At 52.1% G+C, this 24,492-nt stretch overlaps 1 protein-coding gene across 5 annotated transcripts; it reads left to right on the top strand.

Annotated features, from left to right (window-relative positions):
* The first annotated feature begins 10,251 nt into the window (after positions 1-10,251).
* Positions 10,252-22,079, top strand: LOC139177134 (cell adhesion molecule CEACAM7-like). 5 transcript variants are annotated; one of them, XM_070771153.1, is made up of 10 exons: positions 10,252-10,419; positions 10,810-10,938; positions 11,300-11,659; positions 12,850-13,128; positions 14,007-14,285; positions 18,635-18,746; positions 19,946-19,974; positions 20,290-20,321; positions 20,940-20,981; positions 21,227-22,079. In XM_070771153.1, the coding sequence occupies exons 1-10, from the start codon at positions 10,356-10,358 to the stop codon at positions 21,290-21,292; spliced, it is 1,392 nt and encodes a 463-aa protein (XP_070627254.1). In that variant the 5' UTR covers positions 10,252-10,355; the 3' UTR covers positions 21,293-22,079. The 5 variants fall into 5 exon arrangements, 4 of the variants coding, with proteins under 4 accessions (XP_070627254.1, XP_070627256.1, XP_070627253.1 ...); XM_070771152.1 differs by having other exon boundaries at positions 10,254-10,419; positions 10,810-10,984; XM_070771155.1 differs by lacking the exon at positions 10,810-10,938.
* The last annotated feature ends 2,413 nt before the right edge of the window (positions 22,080-24,492 follow it).

The following is a 24,492-nucleotide window of genomic DNA, read 5'->3' as shown; positions in this document are numbered from 1 at the left end:
CCTGAATCTCTGCTCTGGTCTCTCCATGGTTGCTCAGGGAAAGTATTAGCTCTAGTTACCTGACCTCCCCATCTATTCCCTGGGGGAAAGGAAGGGGAAGATTGTGAGAATGGAGGGAGGGGGTATGCTAACAGGAAAGGAGGGTCACCAGACCCTTGGCAGCCACATGGGCACTCGGCAGTCCTCACACTGCCCTGGGGTCCCAGACACCTCCCAGTGCTTGCTCACTTGGCGTGGAGTCTCTGGAGCACAGAATATGGGACCGTCTGAGACCCACTAGACATGAGTCAGGAAGGACGAGTCATGGGTGAGACAACTTTTATGGGTGAGGCCCCTTTGCAGCCTCTTGGTGTCCTGAGCCCTTGGCCATCCTTACCAAGCCCTGCTGGCCCCAACTTGTGCTGCCTCAATTGAGTTTTTTTTGTTCAGCTGCTAAGTTGTGTCTGAGTCTTTGGGACCCCATGGACTGCAGCACGCCAGGCTTCCCTGTTCTTCACTATCCCCCAGAGATTGCTTCAACTAATCTCCACTGAGTCAGCGATGGGACTGGAACTTTTGTCTGTCCCCAGATCAAGGATCCAGAATGCCTTCTCTCTCCATGGGTTTCTGTTGTTTCCCTAAGGGCCTAAGCCCTGAGGACCTCGTTCCCTTTGGGGGACCCAGAGGAGCAATCAGAGTGACCAAAGTAAGGGGACCCAGAAGCCATGCTCTGAGCAAGGTCCTCCCAGGAACTTCCTGTGACCTCTATCCACTTCCTGCTGGTTTCCACTTTGCTTTCCGACGCGGATCGTGAGCCTGCTCCCAACACACACACACGTCAGCCTCAGGGCAAAGGTGCAGGCTCTTCCTAAAACTCAACCTGACTATGATGGCAAAGGGCTCACCTGTCTCCTCCTCAGTGTCCCAAGGGCCTTCCCACCTGGATCTCCCCTGCAGCCCCCACCACACACCTGGGCTAGCAGGTCTCAGTCTCTCCCTGAGGTCCCTGGGATAGGTCTGTTCTCATATACGTCCGCTCAGATCAGGTGCCCACACTCACACAAACACAGCAGGTGTGTGCCCTAGGGCACAGAGCCCACAGTTGCCAAGCATGCTCTTGGCAAGCATGGCCAAGTATCATCTGTGCTGAGATGAGATGAGAGGTAAGAGAAACCACCTGCAAAGCTTCCGATCATGATTTAGGTCTAAATTACTTCTTATCCCCCCAGGCACACAGTCTTGGATGAGACAAGGTGATGCTTCTTGGTGTTCCTTACTGTTCTGTAACAAATGACCACAAATTTATGGGCACAAACCACAGTGTCAATATGACGCTGTTCTTTCTGGATTCTACAGACAGTTCATTTCTTTGCCTTTCCAAGCTGTGAGAGGCTGCCTGCTTTCCTTGGTTCGTGGCCGCTTCCTCCATCTTCAAAGCCAGCAGTGGAACATCTTAAAGGTCCCCAAGGTCTCCTTCCATCATCCCATCTCCTCTGGCTCTGCCTCTCCTGCCTTGGAACATTGTGAATGTATTGGACTCAGCCCAATACATCACCCACCATAATCTCCAAGTTACCCCACCATATCTCCCAAATACCCCACCATAGTCTCCCAGTCATGTGATCTGAATTTCATCTGTAGGTTTCCCTAATCATGGGGCACATTTTCTGATTGTGGGCTTGAAGTTGTGGACATCTCTTAGGGTTCTGTGCTCTGCCTCCCACTCCTCTCAAGGCTGTGGGCATCATCTTCCCTCACTGCAGTCTGCTCTGGGCAGCTTGGACTTTGTCAGGCCGATGTGGGGTCAAGTCCTGCCACGATGTCCACAGCAATCTCACTGGCCCTGAGCCCTGGAGATCGAGGCCAGTCCACACTCCCTGCAGCTCTCCCCACCCCTTCTTTCCAGTGAAGTGAAAGTTGTTCAGTCCGTCCAACTCTTTGCAACCCCATGGACTGTAACCCTCCAGGCACATCTGCCTTGGGATTCTCCAGGCAAGAACACTGGAGTGGATAGCCATTGCCATCTCTGTAGATTCATCAAACCCAGGTCTCTGGGATTGCAGGAAGATTCTGTACTGTCTGAGCCACCGTGGAAGCCTCTTCTTTTCTAGCAATGCCCAATTTTTCAGAATGGAAAGAAAGCAGATGTGACTCAAAGACCACAACTCCCAAGTCTCCAGGTGGCCTGTGTTCGTCAGCACCATGGACAGTGTCTCTGCTGTGCTCAGCCCCCATCAATGGGAAGGGACGGCTGCATATCCTGCCCATTTCTATTCTATGACAAAGATGAACATAGTAGAATGTGTTCAGGGATAACCCGCTTTTCTCTAGTTTATGAATCGGGAGCACCTTCTCCTGTCTGTGTATTAGTTGTAGCTACAGCCATGATAACTCCCAGGTGAATGATCCTGCGCCCGAAGGGTGTCCTCAAGGAGGCTGAGAACTAACTTTGTCCTCTCAGAGTATCTCCCCGCCGCTGAGTGTCAGATAACCGGCTTGTCTACAACTTGGAGGGAACGTTTCATGATTAAGTCCTGACCCTCGGTACCTGACCTTGGAGACAGGCATCGCCTAGCCTGGAGGCCCCCTGAGCACAGCCTCCTGTTCCCTCATTCTCCAAATGATACTCCATCCCCCAGGGAGCAAGGCTGAGCAGAACGCCTGGGCTACCCTCCCAGCTTCTCCAGTCTGAGCCTCAAGCCTGGCGTGAGAGCTTTTGCCATCTCTCCATGCTTCCAACGGAGCAAGCGTCCTGCTGAAGAACAAGTGGGGCCTGAAGACCAGTCTCCAGGGTACAATCTGTCACCTGAGGGCTCCTCCGTCTGCCTGTGTACCCAAAGGAAGAGAAGGAACTAGGGCTCCACAGTCACCCCAAACTTCCTCTTCTCCATAAATGTAGCATTGACAGGGGTAACTCTGACACCCAAACCCAGCACTATACTTCCCAAGGGCTCGGGTCTAACCCATCCAGCATCCCTAACAGTCATGCAAAATGCTGGAGATACCCAGTATAATGGTCACCGGGTTACCAGAGCCTCCCCTATCTTCCATGGGGACAGACTCTGCAGGAATCACCTGGGCTCATGTGCACCACCTGTGGAACCATGGTGTTTAAACGGAGCAGCAGAGGGAGCTACTGAGGGTATCTCAGGGGTCCTGGCATCTGGCCAACCACAGAGGCACAGCCACAGGACTTCGTGAAAAGATGAATGGAAGGATGGGTAGGGGATAAAGGAGGGATGGGATGTGGGCAGAGAGATGGACATATGGACACAGGTGCTATCTCCTCACAGAATTTTTCCGTAAAGGGTGAGGATGTTGGAAATGAACGTTTTCCTCTAGTCCCCATGCAGATGCAGTTTAGGGGATACAGTGGCACTCAGTGTGCACACATGTTAACCAGGACTCAGTTCTAAGAGGATCCCTGAGCTGGGAGCTCGGACATGGAAGGATTCACCTGTCCTGCTTCTGCTGAGTCCACCGGCCAGCTCCAGGCCTGATGCAGGGAACTGCATGTCTGTGTGTCGAATGAATGAGCCCCTGGCTCACACTCCACGGGCGCCGACATTTGTGGTGAGGATGTTCACTGCAGAGCAGATGCTCAGTGTGAAAGGCGGGATGCTCGCTACTGGCTGTTCCAGACTGAAAACAAATTTGCAGTGAAGTCACCCCAGTGGCAGAGCAGGTCCTCAGCCTGTGGAAAATCAATGTTTCAATGGTGTTCTGGATGTTTGAGAAAGAAGGAGTTGAAAAGAAGACCTCACAACTTCGGGAATAACATTTAATTCTAAACTACTCAGCAAATATTTTGTTTATTTTTTAATTTCCCCGCTGCACTGGGTCTTCATTGTTTTCCACCAGTTTTCTCTAGTGTGGTGAGCAGGGGCTACTCTTCGTTGCGATACGCCGGCTTCTCACTGAGGTGGCTTCTCTACTCCCGAGCAGGGGCTCTCGGCAAGCAGACTTCAGTCGTTGCAGCTCGTGGGCTCAGAGCACAGACTCAGCAGTTCCGATGCATGGCCTTAGTTGCTCAAAAGCATGTGAAATCCTCCTGACCAAGGATGAAACCCGGGTCCCGTGCTTTGGCAGGTGGATTCCTATCCACTGAGGCACCAGGAAAGTTCTCTAAACAATGCCTAACTTGTAGATAGACACTGGTTCATCATGGCCGCCCCACACACGAGGTTTCCATATTTGAGTATGGGTAAATAAACAAGCGATGTATGTCATAGTTTTTTAATTTACAGACACAAAACCATAGGCTCTGTGCTCACTAGCCCTACAGACTCACAACCACCTGCTCTGTGCTCACTAGCCCTGCTGGTGTGACTTGGGCAGCAGGACTGTCACTGACCTTGCGGTTGTTCTAGTTGCTAAGTCATGTGCAACTGTTTTGTGACCCAATGGACTGTAGCCCGTCAGGCTCCTCTATCCATGGGATTTCCCAGGCAAGAACACCAGAGTGGTTTGCCATTTCTTCTGCAGGAGATCTTCCTGAGGCAGAAATCAAACCCGAGTCTCCTAAACGGGGAGGAGGATTCTTTACCACTGCACCACCAGGGAAGTCCATGTTGCTGATGATCACTTGTTCAAACCCATGCAAATTACAGCTGCTGCTGCTAAGTCACTTCAGTCGTGTCCGACTCTGTGCAACCCCAAAGATGGCAGCCCACCAGGCTCTCCCGTCCCTGGGATTCTCCAGGCAAGAACACTGGAGTGGGTTGCCATTTCCTTCTCCAGTGCATGAAAGTGAAAAGTGAAAGTTAAGTCACTCAGTCGTGTCTGACTCTTAGTGACCCCATGGACTGCAGGCTACCGGCTCCTCCACTCATGGGATTTTCCAGCAAGAGGACTGGAGTGGGATGCCCTTGCCTTCTCCGGCAACTTACAGTACCAAGTGTCAACCCTAATGGAAGCTATGGAAGCTGGGTAATTTTCATGTGTCCATGTGGGTTCATCAATTAATAAAATGTACACCTCGGGTGTGGCATGTTGAATACTGAGGAGACCCTACACTCATGGGCAGCAAGTATCTAGGAAAACTCCATACCTTCCCTCACTTTTGCTGTAAAACTGAAGCTACTATAAAAAAATAACCTTTACTACAACTGAACCACCCTGGCACCAACCCTTCTCAGGCTTAAGGAAGATGGAGATTCACCTTTGAAACTTCAAATATCAAAAGGTAAAAAGAAGTAAAAACAACCTAATAAATTAGAATACGAAAGAGGCCATTAGATCCTAATAATTTAGTTACTACAATCATCTACAGGGTGACAGGGACACTGAGTCCAGAGCTAGCATGCTTGATCCCTGTGTCCCTTTTGCTGAAAGAATCTCTGATCAGGGTCCTGTGGAGATGCCCCACCTTCCTTCTCACCATGAAGACCAGGTCCCCTGATGGGGCAGAGACAGAGAAGGCATGAAGACGAGGTTCAGAATCACTGCACCACCCCTGGTCTTCCAATTCCACCTGGCCCAGCCCCCTGTGGAAGACACTAAAGGGGGTATGGGGGGAAAGGAAATGCAGCCTTTTCATGTCCACATGGACCCTCTGGATCAGGCAGGACACACGGACGTTTCCTCACCCTCCTCCTACTTACAGATGCTCCAGTCCTGCCCAAGGACTGAGAATGTTGCATCTGGATCCTTCCTCTTCTACAGAGAGAAATTGGCCTGGTATCAACACAAATCTCACCTGGATGAAATCTTGGAGTGGGGTATATAAGAGAAGATCTTGGACGAGCGATGTTGGAAATTCAGAGTGGGACATGATTCAGCATAAAGGATATGTAGTGTTGAAAGGGTTAGTCGCTTGGTCGTATACGATCCTTTGTGACCTCATGTCTGTAGCCTGCCAGCACCTCTGTCCCTGGGATTTGTAAGATGATATGTAAACACTTGACAAATACTTGAGTTGTCTTAGGAGAAAACCTCGAGTACTTTCCCATCGAGAAAAGTGAAGAGGAACTTTTCTTGAAGTTCCTCTTCGAAAATGAAGAGGAACTAAAAAGCCTCTTGATGAAAGTGAAAGAGGAGAGTGGAAAAGTTGGCTTAAAGCTCAACATTCAGAAAACGAAGATCATGGCATCTGGTCCCATCACTTCATGGCAAATAGATGGGGAAACAGTGGAAACAGTGTCAGACTTTATTTTGGGGGGCTCCAAAATCACTGCAGATGGTGACTGCAGCCATGAAATTAAAAGACGCCTACTCCTTGGAAGGAAAGTTATGACCAACCTAGACAGCATATTCAAAAGCAGAGACATTACTTTGCCAACTAAGGTCCATCTAGTCAAGGCTATGGTTTTTCCAGTGGTCATGTATGGATGTGAGAGTTGGACTGTGAAGAAGGCTGAGCGCTGAAGAATTGATGCTTTTGAACTGTGGTGTTGGAGAAGACTCTTGAGAGTCCCTTGGACTGCAAGGAGATCCAACCAGTCCATTCTGAAGGAGATCAGCCCTGGGATTTCTTTGGAAGGAATGATGCTAAAGCTGAAACTCCAGTAGTCTGGCCACCTCATGCGAAGAGTTGACTCATTGGAAAAGACTCTGATGCTGGGAGGGATTGGGGGCAGGAGGAGAAGGGGAAGACAGAGGATGAGATGGCTGGATGACATCACCGACTCGATGGACGTGAGTTTGAGTGAACTCCGGGAGTTGGTGCTGGACAGGGAGGCCTGGCGTGCTGCGATTCATGGGGTTGCAAAGAGTCAGCGACTCAACTGAGCTGAACTGAACTTTCCCTTCGACACTCCCCTCTGTGGCCGCCAGAGGGCGGCAGAGCTCCTCCATAGTCTGGAGCCTCCACAGGGCAGCCCGCCTCCTTCCCACTTAGCAGCTCCCACCGCCCAGCAGCCTCTGACCCTCACCAACCTACTCCGTCCACAGTCCTCCCCACTCTCCCAGTTCCCCACACTGGACTCTGGCAGCTCCTCCTCCCAGCCAGGCCCACCTGAAGGCCAGACGCCGCTCAGGTAGCTCTGCCCTCTGTGCCCCATCCTTCTCTGCTGAGGGTCTGCTCACCCTTCACATCTCAGTCAAAAGATCACTTTCGCAGGGGTGCCTTCCATGACACCCAGTCCAGCTGAGATTCCATGACAGACTCCGGACCCTTTCCTTTCCACCAGACGCTTCCCTTTCAGTCTATCCCTCCATCATAATTAGCTCCTTTTTTCCAGGATGTTCTCTGAGTGTCTGTGTCTCCCCGTCACAAAGTCAGGTGTGTGAGCTCGAAGTCCAAGTCTATCCTATTCTCTGGACACCAGGACACAACCCAGGGCTGACAGGTCACACATGCTCAATAAATACTCTTTAAATAGATAAGGGGATCTGCATAACAGAAGCCAGAACTCACACCCCCCCCACCCCAGTGTGACACCGAGGGGTCAGAGAATATTCCTTGTGGACACAGGGGCTCTGGCATCAGAGTGGGAGGAGACCTGCCAGTGCCCTCAGCTGCTCCAGGACGGGACTTTATTCCTCCTGGAGTCAGGAGTGAGGACAAGGGCCTCTTAAGTGTGAGGAGTCAGACCTCTGCTCATTCCCAGATAATCACACCCTCTTCCATCTCTACTCAGGAGAATCTTCTAGTCTCCTTGGAGGGCCTGGGCTGGCAGCTTGAGTCCTTCCCCTTCTCTCGGAAACCTGACGTGGCTCAGACTCCCGATCCTCCATCCCAAGGGAGTCACCACAGGGGAGGGGGAAGCCCCAGCGTGAACTCGCAGGAATTGGGGAGCAGCTCCTCATCCCAAGGTCCCTGATCTGTGGGGACACCTGGGTCTGGTCCCTGGAGACATCTCAGCCCCTCCCCCTGAGGCGTCCTGGGAAAGGAGGGGAACTTCTGGAACAGAGGAACCCAGCTTCTGCAGTTGCTCCATCTCAGGGGGACTGGGGTCCCATGGGGGTCTTCCCTGCACTGACAGAGGAGCCCAGGGGCTCCCCTGACAGAGTGTCCAGGTAGAGCTGCCCAGGTCCTGGCACTGTGGGGAGGCTGAGAGCAGACCACTGATGGGGACACAGAGAACTAGGGTGCATGCCCAGTGCTGTGAGGTGGAGAAGGACAGGGCCTTCTGGAGTCCAGCCTACAAGCCGCTGTCCTCTCCCCAAAGCCCCGAGACCTCCCGCCAGCCCTTCCTTTGAAGCCTCAGGGACTGAGAGCTCCTCCTGAGCACACATCCACCTGGATGGATGGTTCTTCTGCCACTGAACAATGCCCATCGTCCCCCTGGGCTCACCCTGCACTGGGATGAGGTCAGGAAGCCTGGGGACCCACAGAGACCTGAACCCCGGCTGATAGCCTCTAGTCTGGAGGTCAGAGCCCACCTCTGCCCAGGGCACATAGCCAACTCACATCCTTTGGCGTTTGCACCCCAGCAGCCCACTCCAGTACTCTTGCCTGGAAAATCCCATGGACGGAGGAGCCTGGAAGGCTGCAGTCTATGGGGTCGCTAGAGTCGGACACGACTGAGCGACTTCACTTTCACTTTTCACTTTCACGCATTGGAGAAGGAAATGGCAACCCACTCCAGTGTTCTTGCCTGGAGAATCCCAGGGACGGGGGAGCCTGGTGGGCTGCCGTCTATGGGGTGGCACAGAGTCGGACACGACTGAAGCGACTTAGCAGCAGCAGCAGCAGCAGCCTGTTACATTGTCCCCGGGTCTGCTCATGGCCTCCAGGGGGCAACATTGGGCCAAACAGAAAATTAACAGGAAATTAGCAGGTGAACTTTGTTTTGCCTAAGGAAGTGGAGAAGGAGCCTGATTTCCATCCCTCCTTCTAAACAGTGGTCTCCAACCTTAAGGGCACCAGGGACCGGTTTCATGGAAGACAATTGCGGAGTGGTGGAGATGATTTGGTGATAATTCAAGCGTGTTACAATTACTGTGTACTTATATCTATTATTATTACATCAACTCCACCTCAGATTATCAGGCCTTAGACCCCAGGGGATCCCTCCTCTACAGACCCTCAGAGCCCCTCATATGTGCCCACATTATGCTGCCCAACCTTCTAGGGGCCTATGGGCACCCATGCCAGCTCTCATCCCTGCCTGCAACCACCCATGGGAAAGATCACAGCGACCACAGAAAGATCAGCCAGGGTGACAGAGGAGGCCCTGTAATGGCAAGAAGGACCTGAATAGTTCTGAACCAAGGCTCAGGCAACAGACACGGAGAGGAGAGTCTCCCGGAACTTGACCCGAGGACCAGGGAGCCCAGAGTCAGCCCACCCCTCAGTACCAGGTTCCTCTCTTCCCAGGACACACAGGAAACCTTTCCCTTCTCACCTGCGAACTGCAGCTCCTCCTGACACCGGTTCTGGGTCTCTGTCCCTGAAAACAGATGCCAGGCTGGTGACACTCGAAAGTGGAGGTCAGGTCCCCTCTCCAGTCATTGCTAATCTGACTCCTTTCTCTCCTCCAGAGTCAGTGTGACCTTGAGGGGGGAGTAAATGCAGTCTTCTCAGATATTTGAGAACAACAGGAAGACCCTGGGCATCCAGCTGGGTTTCTGTGTCACAGGAACAATTACCAGCAAAATTTGGAAACCCCGGGATCGTGATTGTGCTGAGAGACCCCAGACCAAAACACAGCAAAGGCCAACACTGGGGTGGGTGGGGCAGCCTAACCGGTGTTCTGGGGTCTCAGCCAGGCTGGGCGAGCGTGTGACCTGGCGGCTGCTGAAACAGCATTTCTAAGGTGTCACCTGGGGGTTCGCAGTCTTCATGAAGCTCCACAGGTGATTCCCACGCACCGTGGGGAAGACGTCCCTGTGACAAGCGTTCCTCATGCACCCCCCACCCCCAGGCTCCTCCTCTGAAGGGAAAAGCCAGAAGGGGATGACAGAGGGCTGTAGGAGAGGCTGAGTGTGCATCTGATCCAGAGCAGTGGGGACCTCGGGCCCGGACACCCCAAGGTTGTGCTTTTCCAGACAAGGGTGTGTGTGTGTGCCTGTGTGTGTGTATAGATGTGTGTGTATGTAGGTGTCTGTGTGTAGCTGTGTGTGCAGGTATGTGTGTGTGGAGTGTGTGTATGTAGATGTGTGTGTGTGTGTGTGTGTGTGTGTGTGTAGGTGGAGAATCACTGCTGTAGAAAGCAGGGGACTCAGCAGAATTCAGGGAATAGAAATACAGACAGAGAGGGAAGGGGGAGGGGGACCACCAGGGAGGGAAGGAGGAGAGGGGAGGCAGAGGGCGGGGCCTGGGCAGAGACCCCGCCCCGGGCCACGTGACCCAGTGACGTGCTCCTGCCCCCGGAGGAGGCACAGCACACAGAGGGAAGGACAGCAGAGCTCACTCAGCAGGCTGCAGTGCTTCTGAGCGTTTCTGGACCAGAAGTTCTCCTCGCAGAGAGGGACAGCAGACAGCAGACGCCATGGAGCCCCCGTCAGGCCCTGCAAGCAGGAGGCATGTCCCCTGGAACAGGCTCCTCCTGGCAGGTGAGAGGGGACGATTTTCAGGGAGTGGGCAGAGACTGGAGAACAAGAGACTGGCTGGTGTCTGGGGGAGACAGGGCTCTGAGAGGGGACAGAGGGCTTGTGTTCACACCTGAGCACAGAGGACAGGGGAGGGTGGGGGGCTCAGCCACAGGAGACTCTCCATGAAGTAGAGCTGGTGAGGGGTGGGAAGACCTCAACCGCTGTAGGTTTCATGAGTTATTCTTCACTGAGCAGTAATTGTTGAAAACTGATGACAATAATAACAGTTTATTGTGTCAGTACAGAAAAACAACCAGAACAGTAAACACTGTCCTTACCCGCATCCTTAGAAACTGACAAATAAACAGCAGGCTGTGGAATTCCTGGGACCTCTCCTTCCTTCCCCCCCAGGTACTAATGTCTGGAGCCTGGTCCTGGCCCTGGGTTTCAAGCAGGATCAGACAAGCCCCTGCCCTCACGGAGCTTACACTCTGTGGGGAGGAAGACAGACAAGCAGAGAGATCAAGAGTGTGCTGGCAGGTGCTACAGGCATCACGCAGGAAAGGGAGCGGAGAAGGGTCAGCAAGTGAGCACGAAGGGTCTTTACAGCAGCTGGTCGGGGCGAGGAGCATCTCCCAAGAGGCCCTGAGTGTGAGCAGGCATGTGAGGGCAGCGAGGGAGTGAGCCAGGGGACAGCTGGGGAAACAGAGGAAAAAACGAGCCCAGAGGGGCTGAAGTGATGGGGGTCATGCTGATGACCTTGAACCACACACACACATACATGCACACACACCCACACCAAGGCTGAGGGATGAAGAGACCTGCTCAGGACCCAGGGCAGCATTTTCCCATCCCCCACACAGGGCACAATATTAACTGATTTCTCTCTCTTCCCTCCTAGTCTCCCTCTTAACTTTCTGGACCCCGCCCACCACTGCCCAGCCCACTATTGAAACAGTGCCCCTCCTTGCTGCAGAAGGGTCGGATGTTCTTCTGCTTGCCCACAACGTGACAAAGAATCCTCTAGGCTATGCCTGGTACAGAGGAGAAAGGGTAGACAACACCCAGCTAATTGGATCATGTAGAGTAGCCACTAACCTAACTACCAAAGGGCCTGCACACAGCGGATCGGAGACACTTTACCCCAACGGAACCCTGCTGATCCAGAGTGTCACCCAGGAAGACACAGGCTCCTACACGCTGCTCGTTACAAAGGATGATTTACAGACAGAAAGACAAACTGGACACCTCCACGTACACCGTGAGTGCCTCCTCTCTGACCTCCAGGTGTTCGGGGCCTGAATTCTGTTCTGACAGACCCGGATGGCGCCTCCATCCCCTCTGCATTGTGTCCCGTGTCGGGGTTTGAACATTCAGTGCAGGGCACACACTGTGGAGACCAACTCCAAAGGGTCAGAAATGCTTTCCAGGAAGCCAGGCCCTGCAGACACTGTGTAGAGAGAAGGACGGTCTGATGAGGGACTCGGCAGAGGGAGAGCGCTCTCCGTCCAGCCCCCTGGGCCCCTCCCTGTGACCATGACCCTGAGGAAGACCCTGCAGGACTCAGGGAAGACCCTGGCCTGAGGGCCCCAGAGATCCTCACAGAGAAGCTCAGCTCCAGGAAGTCCATCCCAGACCCTGTCCCAGGGCTCCTGCCTCCAGTGACCCTGGGAAGCCTGTGCCAAATCCGGAGGCTCCAAGCTGGTCACCAGCCAGGGCTCAGCCCCAAGAGCCACATCCGTGCAGGGGCACAGCCTGGTCCTACTCCTGAGACTCGGCATGGACAACACACAGGTACAAGGTCCCCAGGAATCAACCAAATGCCCTGGGGGACTTGGAGACGCCAGAGAAATCTCAGCACCCCCAGAGAGGAACGGAGGAAGGAAGACACTGCTGGCAGCTCCTCCATCCCAGGGTGCTGCCCAGGGAGCTCTCTCTCGAGGCATGTTGGTGAAAACCAGGAGAGATGCCAGGTGGTCTCTGAATTTACCCTGTTCTGTCCACCACTAAACGCTGCTGCACAATCAACCCCCAAGGAAGCCTGTGCTTCTCCCAGACATAGAGCAGGTGGCCTCACACTCTCTGAGCTCAGGTCCCCATGCATTTGTCCTGCCACACACAAGCTTGCCTTATTCCTTAAAGTCTGGCTAAGAGGCGAAGGAAGCCAATTTTGTTGAAAGATGCTTTTAGAGGAGCCAAAAGTATAAGAAAGTGAGAGTGTTAGTCGTTCAGTCATGTCCTGCTCTTTCCTATTCCATGGACTGTAGCCCACCAGGCTCCTCTGTCCATGGAATTCTCCAGGCAAGAATATTGACTGGGTGGCAATTCCCTTCTCCGGGGGATCTTTCTGACCGGGGATTGAACCCAGGTCTCCTGCACTGGCAGGCAGATTCTTTACTGTCTGAGCCACCAGGGAGGCTCAGGGCAATGTCCTCTCTGTTATCTGCACAGCGGTACTACCCACACCCGTCATCACCAGCAACAACTCCAACCCCTGGGAGCACAAGGACACTGTGGTGTTAACATGTGGACCTGAGACTCAGAACACCTCCTACACGTGGTGGATCAGCAATCAGAGCCTCCCCAAGAGCACCAGGCTGGAACTGTCCGAGGACAAGAGGACTCTCAAAGTGGTCACCGTCACAAGGAAAGAGAAAGGACCCTATGTGTGTGAAACCCGGAACCCAGTGAGCATCAGCCACAGTGACCCATTCACCCTGGATGTCCTCTGTGAGTAACCTCTGTTCCTATGTGGCCTGAGCTGCCCACCCAAATGCGCGCTGCCAGAGGCCAATCCACACCCATCCCTCTCAGGTCCGAGTACATGGGCCATCACCCCTGGACACCCAGACTGGCCATGACTTCCTGTCCCAGGCAAGCCCAGGCAGGTCCACCTTGAATGAAGACAGGGAGGGGATGGGCAGCTCTGTGCTGGTGGCTGAGGATCACCAGAATATGATGGGAGAAACAAATTAACGTCAGACTCACAAAGAGTGAGCATGAAGGGTAATGATTGCAAATTTTTCAGACAAGCATGTGAACAACTCAGAAGGACCCAGGAGCCCCAGTACAGACCAGGAACTTGCCTTCCCTCTGATTGCACCATGTGTGGCTTTCTGCTCTTTGCTCCAAATGGTCCGGACACCCCACCACTACCCCTCAGACTCCTCTGACCATCCAGAGGGGAACCTCAACCTCTCCTGCCACACAGCCTCTAACCCAGCCACATAGCGCTCCCAGCTTGTCAATGTGAGGGCCCAGGAATACACCCAGCCTCTCTCTATTCCCAATCACAACATGTGCTCTCAGATCCCACATTCCCTGACTGGCCTGGATAGCCCCACAGTCAGAAGATCAAGGTTCCCAGGGCTGATAGCACAGAGCTGTCTAGCACTAGAGTGTTGTCTCAGCAACCAGGCAAGGGTCCCTCTTGTGTGATCTGGGGGTCAGAGGAGGTGTGTAATCACTCTTTCCCATTGCCACCTGAACAAAGACCCAGGGCCTTCCTCACAGTCACCTTTACAGAGGTCTTGGGCCCCGAGACTGAGAAGGGAGCAAGGCCCAGGGCCCTGACCCACTCTCAGCAGTCACCCCCTGTCTCTCCACAGACCCAGTGGTACGGCCTTCCCTCCAAGCCGGCAACACCACAGTCCCAGAACATGAGGGCCCCGTGGTCCTGACCTGCCTCACAGATGAGACTGGGGTCTCCATACGCTGGCTCTTCAAAGGCCAGAGTCTCCTCCTCGCAGAGAGGATGACACTGTCCTCAGACAGCAGCACCCTCACCATAGACCCCGTCAGCAGAGAGGACGCTGGGGGTTATCAGTGTGAGGTCTCCAACAGGGGCAACTCCAGCAGAAGTGGCCCCCTCAGGCTGAGGGTGACCTGTGAGTGACCACCATCGCCTCCTGTCTTAGTCGTTCAGTGGTGTCCGACTCTTTGTGACACCACGGACTTGAGCTCACTAGGCTACTCTGTCCATGGGATTTCCCAGGCAAGAATCCTGGAGTGTGTTGCCATTCGCTACTCCAGGGGATCGTCCTGACCCAGGATCGATCCCGTGTCTGCTGCACTGCAGGCAGTCTTCCCGGCTAAGCCTCCAGTGAAGCCCATTTTCACTGGATAAGCTTCTTTATTAACTCCACCAACAATTAGCCTATCATCTCATTTCCTTCACTTCAAGCGATTGGAACATGTGCTGTCTCTCCCCTCCTCATCCCCTGATTTCTCCTGGCCCTCTGCTGTGAAGCCTCGTTGCCAAGACCACTGGAAGCAGCACTAAAATCAGTACCTGGGACTTCCTGGGCAGTCCAGTGGTTAAGACTCCACCTTCCACTGCAGGGGTTGCTGTGACCTCCTCCTGGGGATCTTCCCCACCCAGGGACTGAATCCGTGTCTGTTATGCCTCCTGATTGGCAGGTGGGATCTTTACCACTAGGGCCTCCTGGGAAGCCCTGGTGAGTCATAAAGCCTAAATCTCCTTTTTCTTATGTGTTCAATGGTGTTTATTATGCACTTTATAGAGCTTTGTGAATATCGCTCCGATGAAGGTGCAAATCACAGCAGACGTGTTCAGGCAGTGTCAGGATGTTAGTTCGCACTGTTGTGATTGCAGGCTTGCTGCCACACTCAACTCCAGGTCCCTCCACTTGGCTTTCTTAGTTGCACCATCGTCTCTACAGTGGAAGTGACACCGTTTCTTCACAGGATGGGCGGTGGTCATGTGTGGTGAGAGCTGGGGGCCTTGAGGACTGCACTTTGCGCACATAAACTCCTATGACTGTGTGCTGTCTGTTGGTCGGTTAGGTCTCTGGTTTACAGTGCTCTCACGGTCTCTAGTTCTCACTGAAATCTCTCTGACTGCTGTCGCATTTTTGAAAGTGGGGTGTAGTGTCAGTGTTATGACCGAGCTATTTCTCCCCTCGATGCTGTCCATTTTTGATTCACAATTCTGGTGGTGTTGGGTGGGTAATGCTTATAATTGTTCTATTTCCTTGATGGATGGAAACTTTTCTTGATATGCAAGGTCCTAATGTCTCTTGCAGGCTTTTTTGATTTAGAAATGATTATATCAGACACTCATACAGCCAGCACAATTCTCTTTTTATTACTATTTGCATAGAATATCTTTTTCCAGCCTTACTTCACCCTTCTATGTCTTTGTATCTAAAGTGAGTCTCTTGAAGAGAGTATAGAGATGGGTCATAATTTTTATCCATTCTGTCAACCTCTGCCTTTAATTTGAAGGTTGAGGCTATCTTTCATTCAAATACTTCCTAATAAGAAAGAACTTCTGCCATCTAGCTATTTGTTATATGTCTTACATGCTTTATTCATTAATTCCTCTATTACTTACTGTTTGGTATTTAGGTGATTTCCTTTCGTATGTGTCATTTTGATTCTAGTCTTCCCCTTTCCAATGTATTTCAGTTCTTTTCTTAGCGCCTAACTTGAAGATGACAGTTATATCTTAAACGTATAACTATCAAGTTGAAATACCAACCAGATCTATGATGTATATTACAAACGAGGTGCTCTGTGCATCTCCATCGCCTCCATATTACACACTTACTGTCCTATATTTCAGCCGTCCTTGTACAATATATGCCCGTTATATAGATTTATAAACATTGTCTCGTGTAATACCTTTGTAATAAAAAACAAAAACAAGCGATTACATAAAAGACAATAATACCGGCTTAGATAAGATAGCTACCTATTGTGTAATTTGACCACTCTTCTCTAGGTTGCCTGTGGCTCTGAGTTGCTGTGTAATATATTTGTTCAGTCATCTTAAAGGCTTCCTTTCACACTTCATCTATGCTGTGTCTCCAAGGAATGAGCTCCCTCAACTGTTGTTTATCTGGGAAAGTCCTAATTTGAGCTTCACTGAAGGAGAGCTTCTGTGTACATTGCTTCGCCGGTTGACAGTCTTGCTTTTAGGACTTCAGTCGGTCATCCCAATGCCTTCTGATGTGGAATTCGATTTTCACACTGTTGAAGATCCGCTGCACATGCTGAGTCACTCCTGCATTTTTCAATTCCTCTCGCTGCGTTTTTCACTTCCTCTTTCCCTCGGTCTCTCAACAATTTGACTCTATTGTGTCGCAACGTCTGTATCTTGAGTTACCCCTTTTTGGAGTTCCTTAACCATCTCTAGTATGTGATCATCTAGTTTCGGAAGTTTTAAACCATTCATTTATATATATTTTTCATTGCTTTTTCCTCTCTATTCTCCTTCAGGAACTGCCATCCTGCATATGTTTGTCCACCTGATGGGAGTTCTGCATAATACTTTGCCTGGAGTCATTATTCACCATTTTTTTTTTTCCCTTTCTACTGCCCATTCTGAATAACTTCTTTTTTTCTGTCTTCACGTTCACGGATGCTTTCTTCTACCTGCTCAGACCTGCTGAGGAATCGCCCTTCTAAGTTAGTGTTTTCACTTCTTATACTTCAGCTCCAGATTTTCTTCAACCCTGTTTAAGTAATTTAACAATGAGGAAGAACACATCTTTCTTGAGAAGCAGGTGCTCCTCAGACCTGACCAATGTGGAGACAGCCATCCCCTCACACTGTGGACTCCACTGCTTTAGACATGGACACTGGTTATGTGGCTACTGGGTCAATCTCAGACAAGCACACTAGGAGCAGAAAACCACAAAAAGAGGAGGGTAGTTGTGGACCCTGAGAAGGAAGGCTCATCCCACGGAGCTCTCAGATGGCATCAATCAAGGAACTGGACTTCTCCTCAAGTTTGATGTACTCCCTTCCCTCTCTAGGGGCTTCTCATGTGGGGCTAGTGGTAAAGAACCTGCCTGCCAGCGCTAATGCAGGAGACTAAGGGATGCAGGTTTGATCCCTGGGCATCAGGAAGATCCCCTGGAGGAGGAAATGGCAACCCACTCCAGTATTCTTACCTGGAGAATTCCATGAACAGAGGAGCCATTCCCAATGATCTGGAACCACAGACAAAGGTCACGCTCTTTGGTAGTCAATCCCTCCCTCTTAGGAATCCCACGAGCCTTCCAATCTGGGTGCAAACAGACCAAGTGATATGGGGACAAGCATCCAATGGTCAGTGAATCAATGAGCAGAGTTTACGGCTCACTGAGAAGGTGATGCTGTCCCAGACAAGCAACAGTGTCAGGACAGAGGACGCGGGGTCCCGTCAGTGTGGGGTCTCCTCCCAGTCAGAGTCTGCAGATGTGATGCCAGCTCCCCACTAAGCACTATAGTGACCTTCCACACCTCTTCATCTTCCCTTGTAATTTCACTGGAAATGGGTGTGTAATGAATGCAAATCATGAGGACGTGGGTAGTCTCCTTTTGGAGCCTGTAGAGCAATGTGTTTAATTAGTTATGCAAAACTTAGCTAATTTTGTCATAGTTCGGTTATTGTTTGTGAGAATTGTTTGACTGTAGGCAAGGCACTGGATCTTGTGCCTCCGTTTCCCTGTCTGTAAAACTGCAGAAGAAGAGCTGGATCTTAGGGCTGCTGTGAGGTTGTTCACTAGGAAGGGAATGAGATTAAAATTCTCCCTGTAGGTAAAATTCTTACCCACACAGAGTCGGCAGGCAAGAAATGTTCACAGGGGATATTTTGGTTTTCAGTGCTGTGGGTTTTGGCTGTAGAGTCAAACAACTCAGTTACATTTCTGTTTCACCTGGTCCTAGCTCTGGGGCCTCCATTCCTTTATGGAAGAACTGTGTGTCTCAAATCTGTGCATGCACAGCGGGGATGACAACCCCTCCCTCGTGGGGATGGAAAGATCAGAAAAAATGGGTGTAAATGATTTCCCACTGTGCCAATCGAACAGGAGTACCTGGAAACAGTTCATTAATATTATTACTACTAATCAATGTTGGGTGGACTGGAGAGGAACTACCCTCTAAGACCAACAGTTGTGATGGAAACAAAAAATCAGAGGGAGGGGGCATAATGTGAGAAGAAAAGAGTCCTTCAAAGGAAAATGAACAGGACATGGAGATGGCTACAGTGAGAGAATGGAGAGCTAGAGCAAGTCCAAGGTTTCAAATCTGACGAAGAGGGAAATGATGCAGCCTCGTGCAGTGGGAGAGTCAGGAGGACACTGTGATGACAAGACATGCAACCACACGGGCCTCAGGGCATTTCCTTCCTCCTAACCAGGCCCTCTCCCTGTAAGACTCCTCTTGGTATTGCCTCCATGAACTCGGACCCCATTTCCCCTCTCTCTTTCTCTTCTGCTTTCAGGGCGAGAAAACGCCCGAGCCCTCCGTGTGGGGGCCATTACTGGCATCGTGATTGGGGTCCTGCTTGTGCTGACGCTGCTGGCTGTCCTGGGGTGTTTCATTTTCCTTCACAGGTACAGTGGCATTCCCAGATGCTGCCCCCACCCCCAGGTTGACCCTAGTCCTAGAGGAAGGACACCCCATCCTCCAATTTCCGGCTTGGATCTCCAGGACCCCCCCACTTCCCCACGGGTATTCTCTCTCGTCCTTCAGTTCCTGCCTCACCAGGTATTGACCTGTGGCAGCTTCCTTAACACCGTCCTCATTTATTTTGTTATTTAGTCGCCAAGTTGTATCCATCTCCTTTGCCACTCCATGAACTCCTCTGTCCATGGAATTTCCAGGCAAGAATACTGGAGTGGGTTGCCATTTCCTTCCCCAGGGTATCTTCCTGGCCCAGGGATCGAACCTGTGTCCCATGCATTGGCAGGTAGATTCTTTACCTCTGAGCCACCAGGGAAGGCCCATCTATCAGTTAACACAATTAAGACACCTCCTTGTCCTGGTTCCCTATATGTAGGCTGGCAGGTAGTAAGTACTCAGAAAAAGGTATCTCTTCCTGTATATTTAAATCCAGCTACTCTGCTGAGGGGCAGTCACAGGGCCAGGACCTGAGGGTCGTCTTCGCCAAGTCCACACTTGGCCAGAGAGTGGAAGTTTGGACAGGCCAGGTGGGGTCAAATGCCCCCACGTGGCAGATACATTAACAACACCCCTGATGCATGAGACAGAACATCATGCCAGGTCCGCAGGTGGTGGGATGTCTTTACACTTAAGGTCCAGGTAGATGAAGACAGAGGACAAGGCCACTGTCATATTTCAGCAGCTCCTGGGTGAGGGCGGGTGGCCACAGCAGCGACACTGCCCTCAGTGAGATCCCAGAGTCTCTGGCTGACCGCTTTCCTCCCCATGCACTGGCCCTGCTCTCTCCATAAGCGTGATGAATCCACTCAGACAAAGCTTTGGATGGATGGACGCCTTTCCCAGAGCCTTGGTCCCTTCAGTGGCCACTTTCTCCTGAACCCTATTAGCCTATGGTCCTGCCCCTCTGGACTCAGAGCAGATATGGCTTCTTAAGAACTTTCCTCAGTGTCCTTACTGGGCCCTCCCCTCCGAAGCAGCCTTGGTGGAGAAAGGCAGTGTCCAGCCCCTGCTTGGACATGGGGATCCTCCTGTCCCATGTTCTGACAACAAAGCCTTGACCTCCGTCTACACTCCTCACAAATATGCCTGTTTTGTTTTTCTTTCCTAACCCCGGCTGCCTGCACAACAGAGGGAACTGGCCCCCAGCGTCCACCTCAGGTGAGTGTCTGTTCAGCCCAGGACAGCGGGGAGCCCCGGTCAGGCCCTGCCATGTCTGTTCCTGCCTGCCACCCCCAGGGTCTCTGGCCCTTTGGGGCTTAAGCACAGGGATCCTGACTGGCTAGTCTGCTTTTCCTACGGGTTATCATCCTGGGAGGCTCCCTCGCCCTCACTGGGGCCTGAAATTGCCAGAGGTTCTCTCCCTTGGTGGGGATCTTTCTCCCATGGTTCTCCAGAAGGTAGATGTCCAACTTCTCCTAGGAGAATGGGCTAAGCTTCCTCACATGCTCAGTGGTAACTCCTGTTTCCTCCCAGGACGTGGTCCCTCTGGCAGCTCTGTCTCCCAGGTAAGTACCTTCCTTCCTTGTCTCTTCTCCCCAGCATCCCCGCTTCACAGGCTCAGGGCACGGGGATTGTCCAACCCAGAAACACTGTGAGACACCCTTCACTCGAGGGCAGTTCAAAGTCGCTCAGTCATGTCCAGTCTTTGTGGCCCCATGGACTGTAGCCTGCCAGGCTCCTCTGTCCATGGATTTCTCCAGGCAAGAATACTGGAATGGGTTACCATTGCCTTCTCCAGGGGATCTCCCTGACCCAGGGATCGAGCCTCGGTCTCCCACATTGCAGGCAGATTCTTTGCCTTCTGAGCCACCAGGGAAGCTCATAAGAGTAGTTAGAACATAGCAAGTCCCACCAAGCTGGGAGCTGGATGCACTTCAGGGACATGACCACCCACAACCTTATCCAGAGGCTGTCCTGGTCCCCTGAATTGACCTCAGGAGAACGTTGGAGTTCAGCCAGGAAGAGAGTGGGCACTGGATCATCAGTCAGGGGAGCCAGGCTAACAATGGTGGGAAACAGAGCCCAGATAGGATTTGGGGTCGGGGCTCCAGGCTTGGAGATGGCTCGTCGGGAGAAATGACTCTCCTTCCCTCTCCTCTGATGCCCGCTTCCTCCATGCCCAGGCCTCCCTACCTGATGCCAGGCCACCAGCTCCCATCTACCAGGTGAGTGTGGAGATCCAAGTTCTGGTCCCATAAGCCCAAGGGGCAGAGGAAATGCCCACTGCACCCCTGGCTGTGTTTGGAGGTCCAAGAAATAGTAGGAAAGATGGAAAGGGGATGAAGGGGAGGTGGGTCTGGACCAAAAACCTCTGACACGAACAGACCCTGGGTGACCTGGGGCTGGGAAGTCCCTGAGAAATCATCTAAGAAGGTTACATGAGCTCGAAGGTGTCGGTTTTCTTTTGCAGGAATTACTACACCCCGACACAGACGTTTACTGTAATATCAGCCACAAAGCAGATGTGGGTCCTTAGCTCCTCCAGACACGTCTTCTTAAGGACTGTGGGAAAGAGCTTACCTGAGACCCAAGACCCGACTGAGGTCAAGAGGAAGAGCCTGAGGCAGAGAACCAGCTCTGAGACCTGAGGCTATTCAGGAACCTGGGCCCAGGCTCAGGGTCCTCCTGGATTCCTGGAGACCCTGACAGGCTGCCCTGAAGCCTGGAAGGACCAGAACTCAGGCTGCAATTCCCACAGTGGGAGGAGGCTTCAACAGGGCAAGTGACTGGGCCTCTGACCCCCTGTGGACCACCAGAGAGATCTGAATCAAGAGCACTTTCCTTCCCCTGGTTGCAAAATATAACTGCCCCTGGGTCTTGTCCAGCAAGAAATTCACCTGAATCTCTGCTCTGGTCTCTCCATGGTTCCTCAGGGAAATTATTAGCTCTAGTTACCTGACCTCCCCATTTCCCTGGGGGAAAGGAAGGGGAAGATTGTGAGAATGGAGGGAGGGGGCATGCTAACAGGAAAGGAGGGTCACCAGACTGTTGGCAGTCACATGGGCACTCGGCAGTCCTCACACTGCCCTGGGGTCCCAGACACCTCCCAGTGCTTGCTCACTTGGCATGGAGTCTCTGGAGCACAGAATATGGGACCGTCTGAGACCCACTAGAACAGGAGTCAGGAAGGATGAGTCGTGGGTGAGACAACTTTTATGGGTGAGGCCCCTTTGCAGCCTCTTGGTGTCATGAGCCCTCTGGCCCTCCTCACCAGGCCCTGCTGGCCCCAACTGGTGCTGCCTCAAATGAATTTTTGTTGTTGAGTTGCTAAGTTGTGTCTGAGTCTTTGGGACCCCATGGACTGCAGCACGCCAGGCTTCCCTGTCCTTCACTATCCCCTGGAGTTTGCTTCAACTAATCTCCACTGAGTCAGCGATGGGACAGGAACTTATGTCTGTCCCCAGATCTAGGATCCAGAATGTCTTCTCTCTCCATGGGTTTCTGTTGTTTCCCTAAGGGCCTAAGCCCTGAGGACATCGTTCCCTCTGGGGGGCCGAGAGGAGCAATCATAGTCACCAAAGTAAGAGGGACCCAGAAGCCATGCTCTGAGCAAGGTCCTCCCAGGAACTTCCCGTGACCTCTGTCCACTTCCTGCTGGTTTCCATTTTGCTTTTCAGTGCAGATCGTGAGCCTACTCTCAACACACACACACACACACACGTGTCAGCCTCAGGGCGGACTTGCAGGCTCTACCTAAAACTCAACCTGGCTACCACGGCAAAGGGCTCACCTGCCCCTCCTCAAAGTGTCCCAAGGGCCTTTCCACCTGGATCTCACCTGCAGCCCCCACCACACACCTGGGCTAGCAGGACTCAGTATCTCCCTGAGGCCCCTGGGATAGGTGCTGTTCTCATATAGGTCTGCTCGGATCAGGTGCCCACACTCACACAAATACAGCAGGTGTGTGCACTAGGGCACAGAGCCCACAGTTGGCAAGCATGCTCTGCCAGTGGCCAAGTATCATTTGTGTTGAGATGAGATGAGAGGTAATAGAAACCATCTGCAAAGGTTCTGATGATGATTTAAGTCTAAATTACTTCTTATCCCCCAGGCACACAGTCTTGGATGAGACAAGGTGACACTTGTTGGTGTTCCTTATTCTGTAACAAATGACCACAAATTTACTGGCACAAACCATGGTGTCAATATGACCCTGTTCTTTCTGGATTCTACAGACAGTTCATTTCTTTGCCTTTTCAAGCTGTGAGAGGCTGCCTGCTTTCCTGGGTTTGTGGCCCCTTCCTCCATCTTCAGAGCCAGCAGTGGAACATCTTAAAGCTCCCCAAGCTCTCCTTCCATCATCCCATCTCCTCTGGCTCTGCCTCTCCTGCCTTGGAACATTGTGAATGTATTGGACTCAGCCCAATACATCACCCACCATAATCTCCAAGTTACCCCACCATGTCTCCCAAATACCCCACCATAGTCTCCCAGTCATGTGATCTGAATTTCATCTGTAGGTTTCCCTAATCATGGGGCACATTTTCTGATTGTGGGCTTGAAGTTGTGGACATCTCTTAGGGTTCTGTGCTCTGCCTCCCACTCCTCTCAAGGCCGTGGGCATCATCTTCCCTCACTGCAGTCTGCTCTGGGCAGCTTGGACTTTGTCAGGCCGATGTGGGGTCAAGTCCTGCCACGATGTCCACAGCAATCTCACTGGCCCTGAGCCCTGGAGATCGAGGCCAGTCCACACTCCCTGCAGCTCTCCCCACCTCTTCTTTCCAGTGAAGTGAAACTTGCTCAGTCTGTCCAACTCTTTGCAAGCCCATGGACTGTAACCGTCCAGGCACATCTGCCATGGGATTCTCCAGGCAAGAACACTGGAGTGGATAGCCATTGCCATCTCTGTAGATTCATCAAACCCAGGTCTCCCGCATTGCAGGAAGATTCTTTACTGTCTGAGCCACCATGGAAGCCTCTTCTAGCAATGCCCAATTTTTCAGAATGGAAAGAAAGCAGATGTGACGCAAAGACCACAACTCCCAAGTCTCCAGGTGGCCTGTGTTCGTCAGCACCATGGACAGTGTCTCTGCTGTGCTCAGCCCCCATCAATGGGAAGAGACGGCTGGATATCCTGCCCATTTCTACTCTATGACAAAGATGAACATAGTAGAATGTGTTCAAGGATAACCCGCTTTGCTCTAGTTTATGAATTGGGAGCACTTTCTCCTGTCTGTGTATTAGTTGTAGCTACAGCCATGATAACTCCCGGGTGAATGATCCTGCACCTGGAGGGTGTCCTCAAGGAGGCTGAGAACTAACTTTGTCCTCTCAGAGTATCTCCCCGCCGCTGAGTGTCAGATAACCTGCTTGTCTACAACTTGGAGGAAACATTTCATGATTAAGTCCTGACCCTCCGTACCTGACCTTGGAGACAGCCATCACCTAGCCTGGAGGCCCCCTGAGCACAGCTTCCTATTCCCTCATTCTCCAAATGATACTCCATCCCCCAGGGAGCAAGGCTGAGCAGAACGCCTGGGCTACCCTCCCAGCTCCTCCAGTCTGAGCCTCAAGTCTGGTGTGAGAGCTTTTGCCATCTCTCCATGCTTCCAACAGAGCAAGATTCCTGCTGAAGGACAAGTGGGGCCTGAAGACCAGTCTCCAGGGTACAATCCATCACCTGAGGGCTCCTCTGTCTGCCTGTGAACCCCAGGGAAGTGAAGGAACTAGAGCTCC

Source organism: Bos indicus, chromosome 18 (genome assembly GCF_029378745.1).
Source record: "Bos indicus isolate NIAB-ARS_2022 breed Sahiwal x Tharparkar chromosome 18, NIAB-ARS_B.indTharparkar_mat_pri_1.0, whole genome shotgun sequence".
NCBI classification, from domain to species: Eukaryota; Metazoa; Chordata; class Mammalia; order Artiodactyla; family Bovidae; genus Bos; species Bos indicus.
This window is presented reverse-complemented; position numbering and strand designations above follow the sequence as displayed.

Coding starts and splice junctions, on each gene's coding strand:
- LOC139177134 (XM_070771152.1), top strand. CDS start 10,390: ATGTCCCCTGGAACAGGCTCCTCCTGGCAG. Junction 10,985..11,299: donor GAGCGGAGAAGGGTCAGCAA/GTGAGCACGAAG, acceptor CTTCCCTCCTAG/TCTCCCTCTTAACTTTCTGG. Junction 11,660..12,849: donor TGGACACCTCCACGTACACC/GTGAGTGCCTCC, acceptor TTATCTGCACAG/CGGTACTACCCACACCCGTC.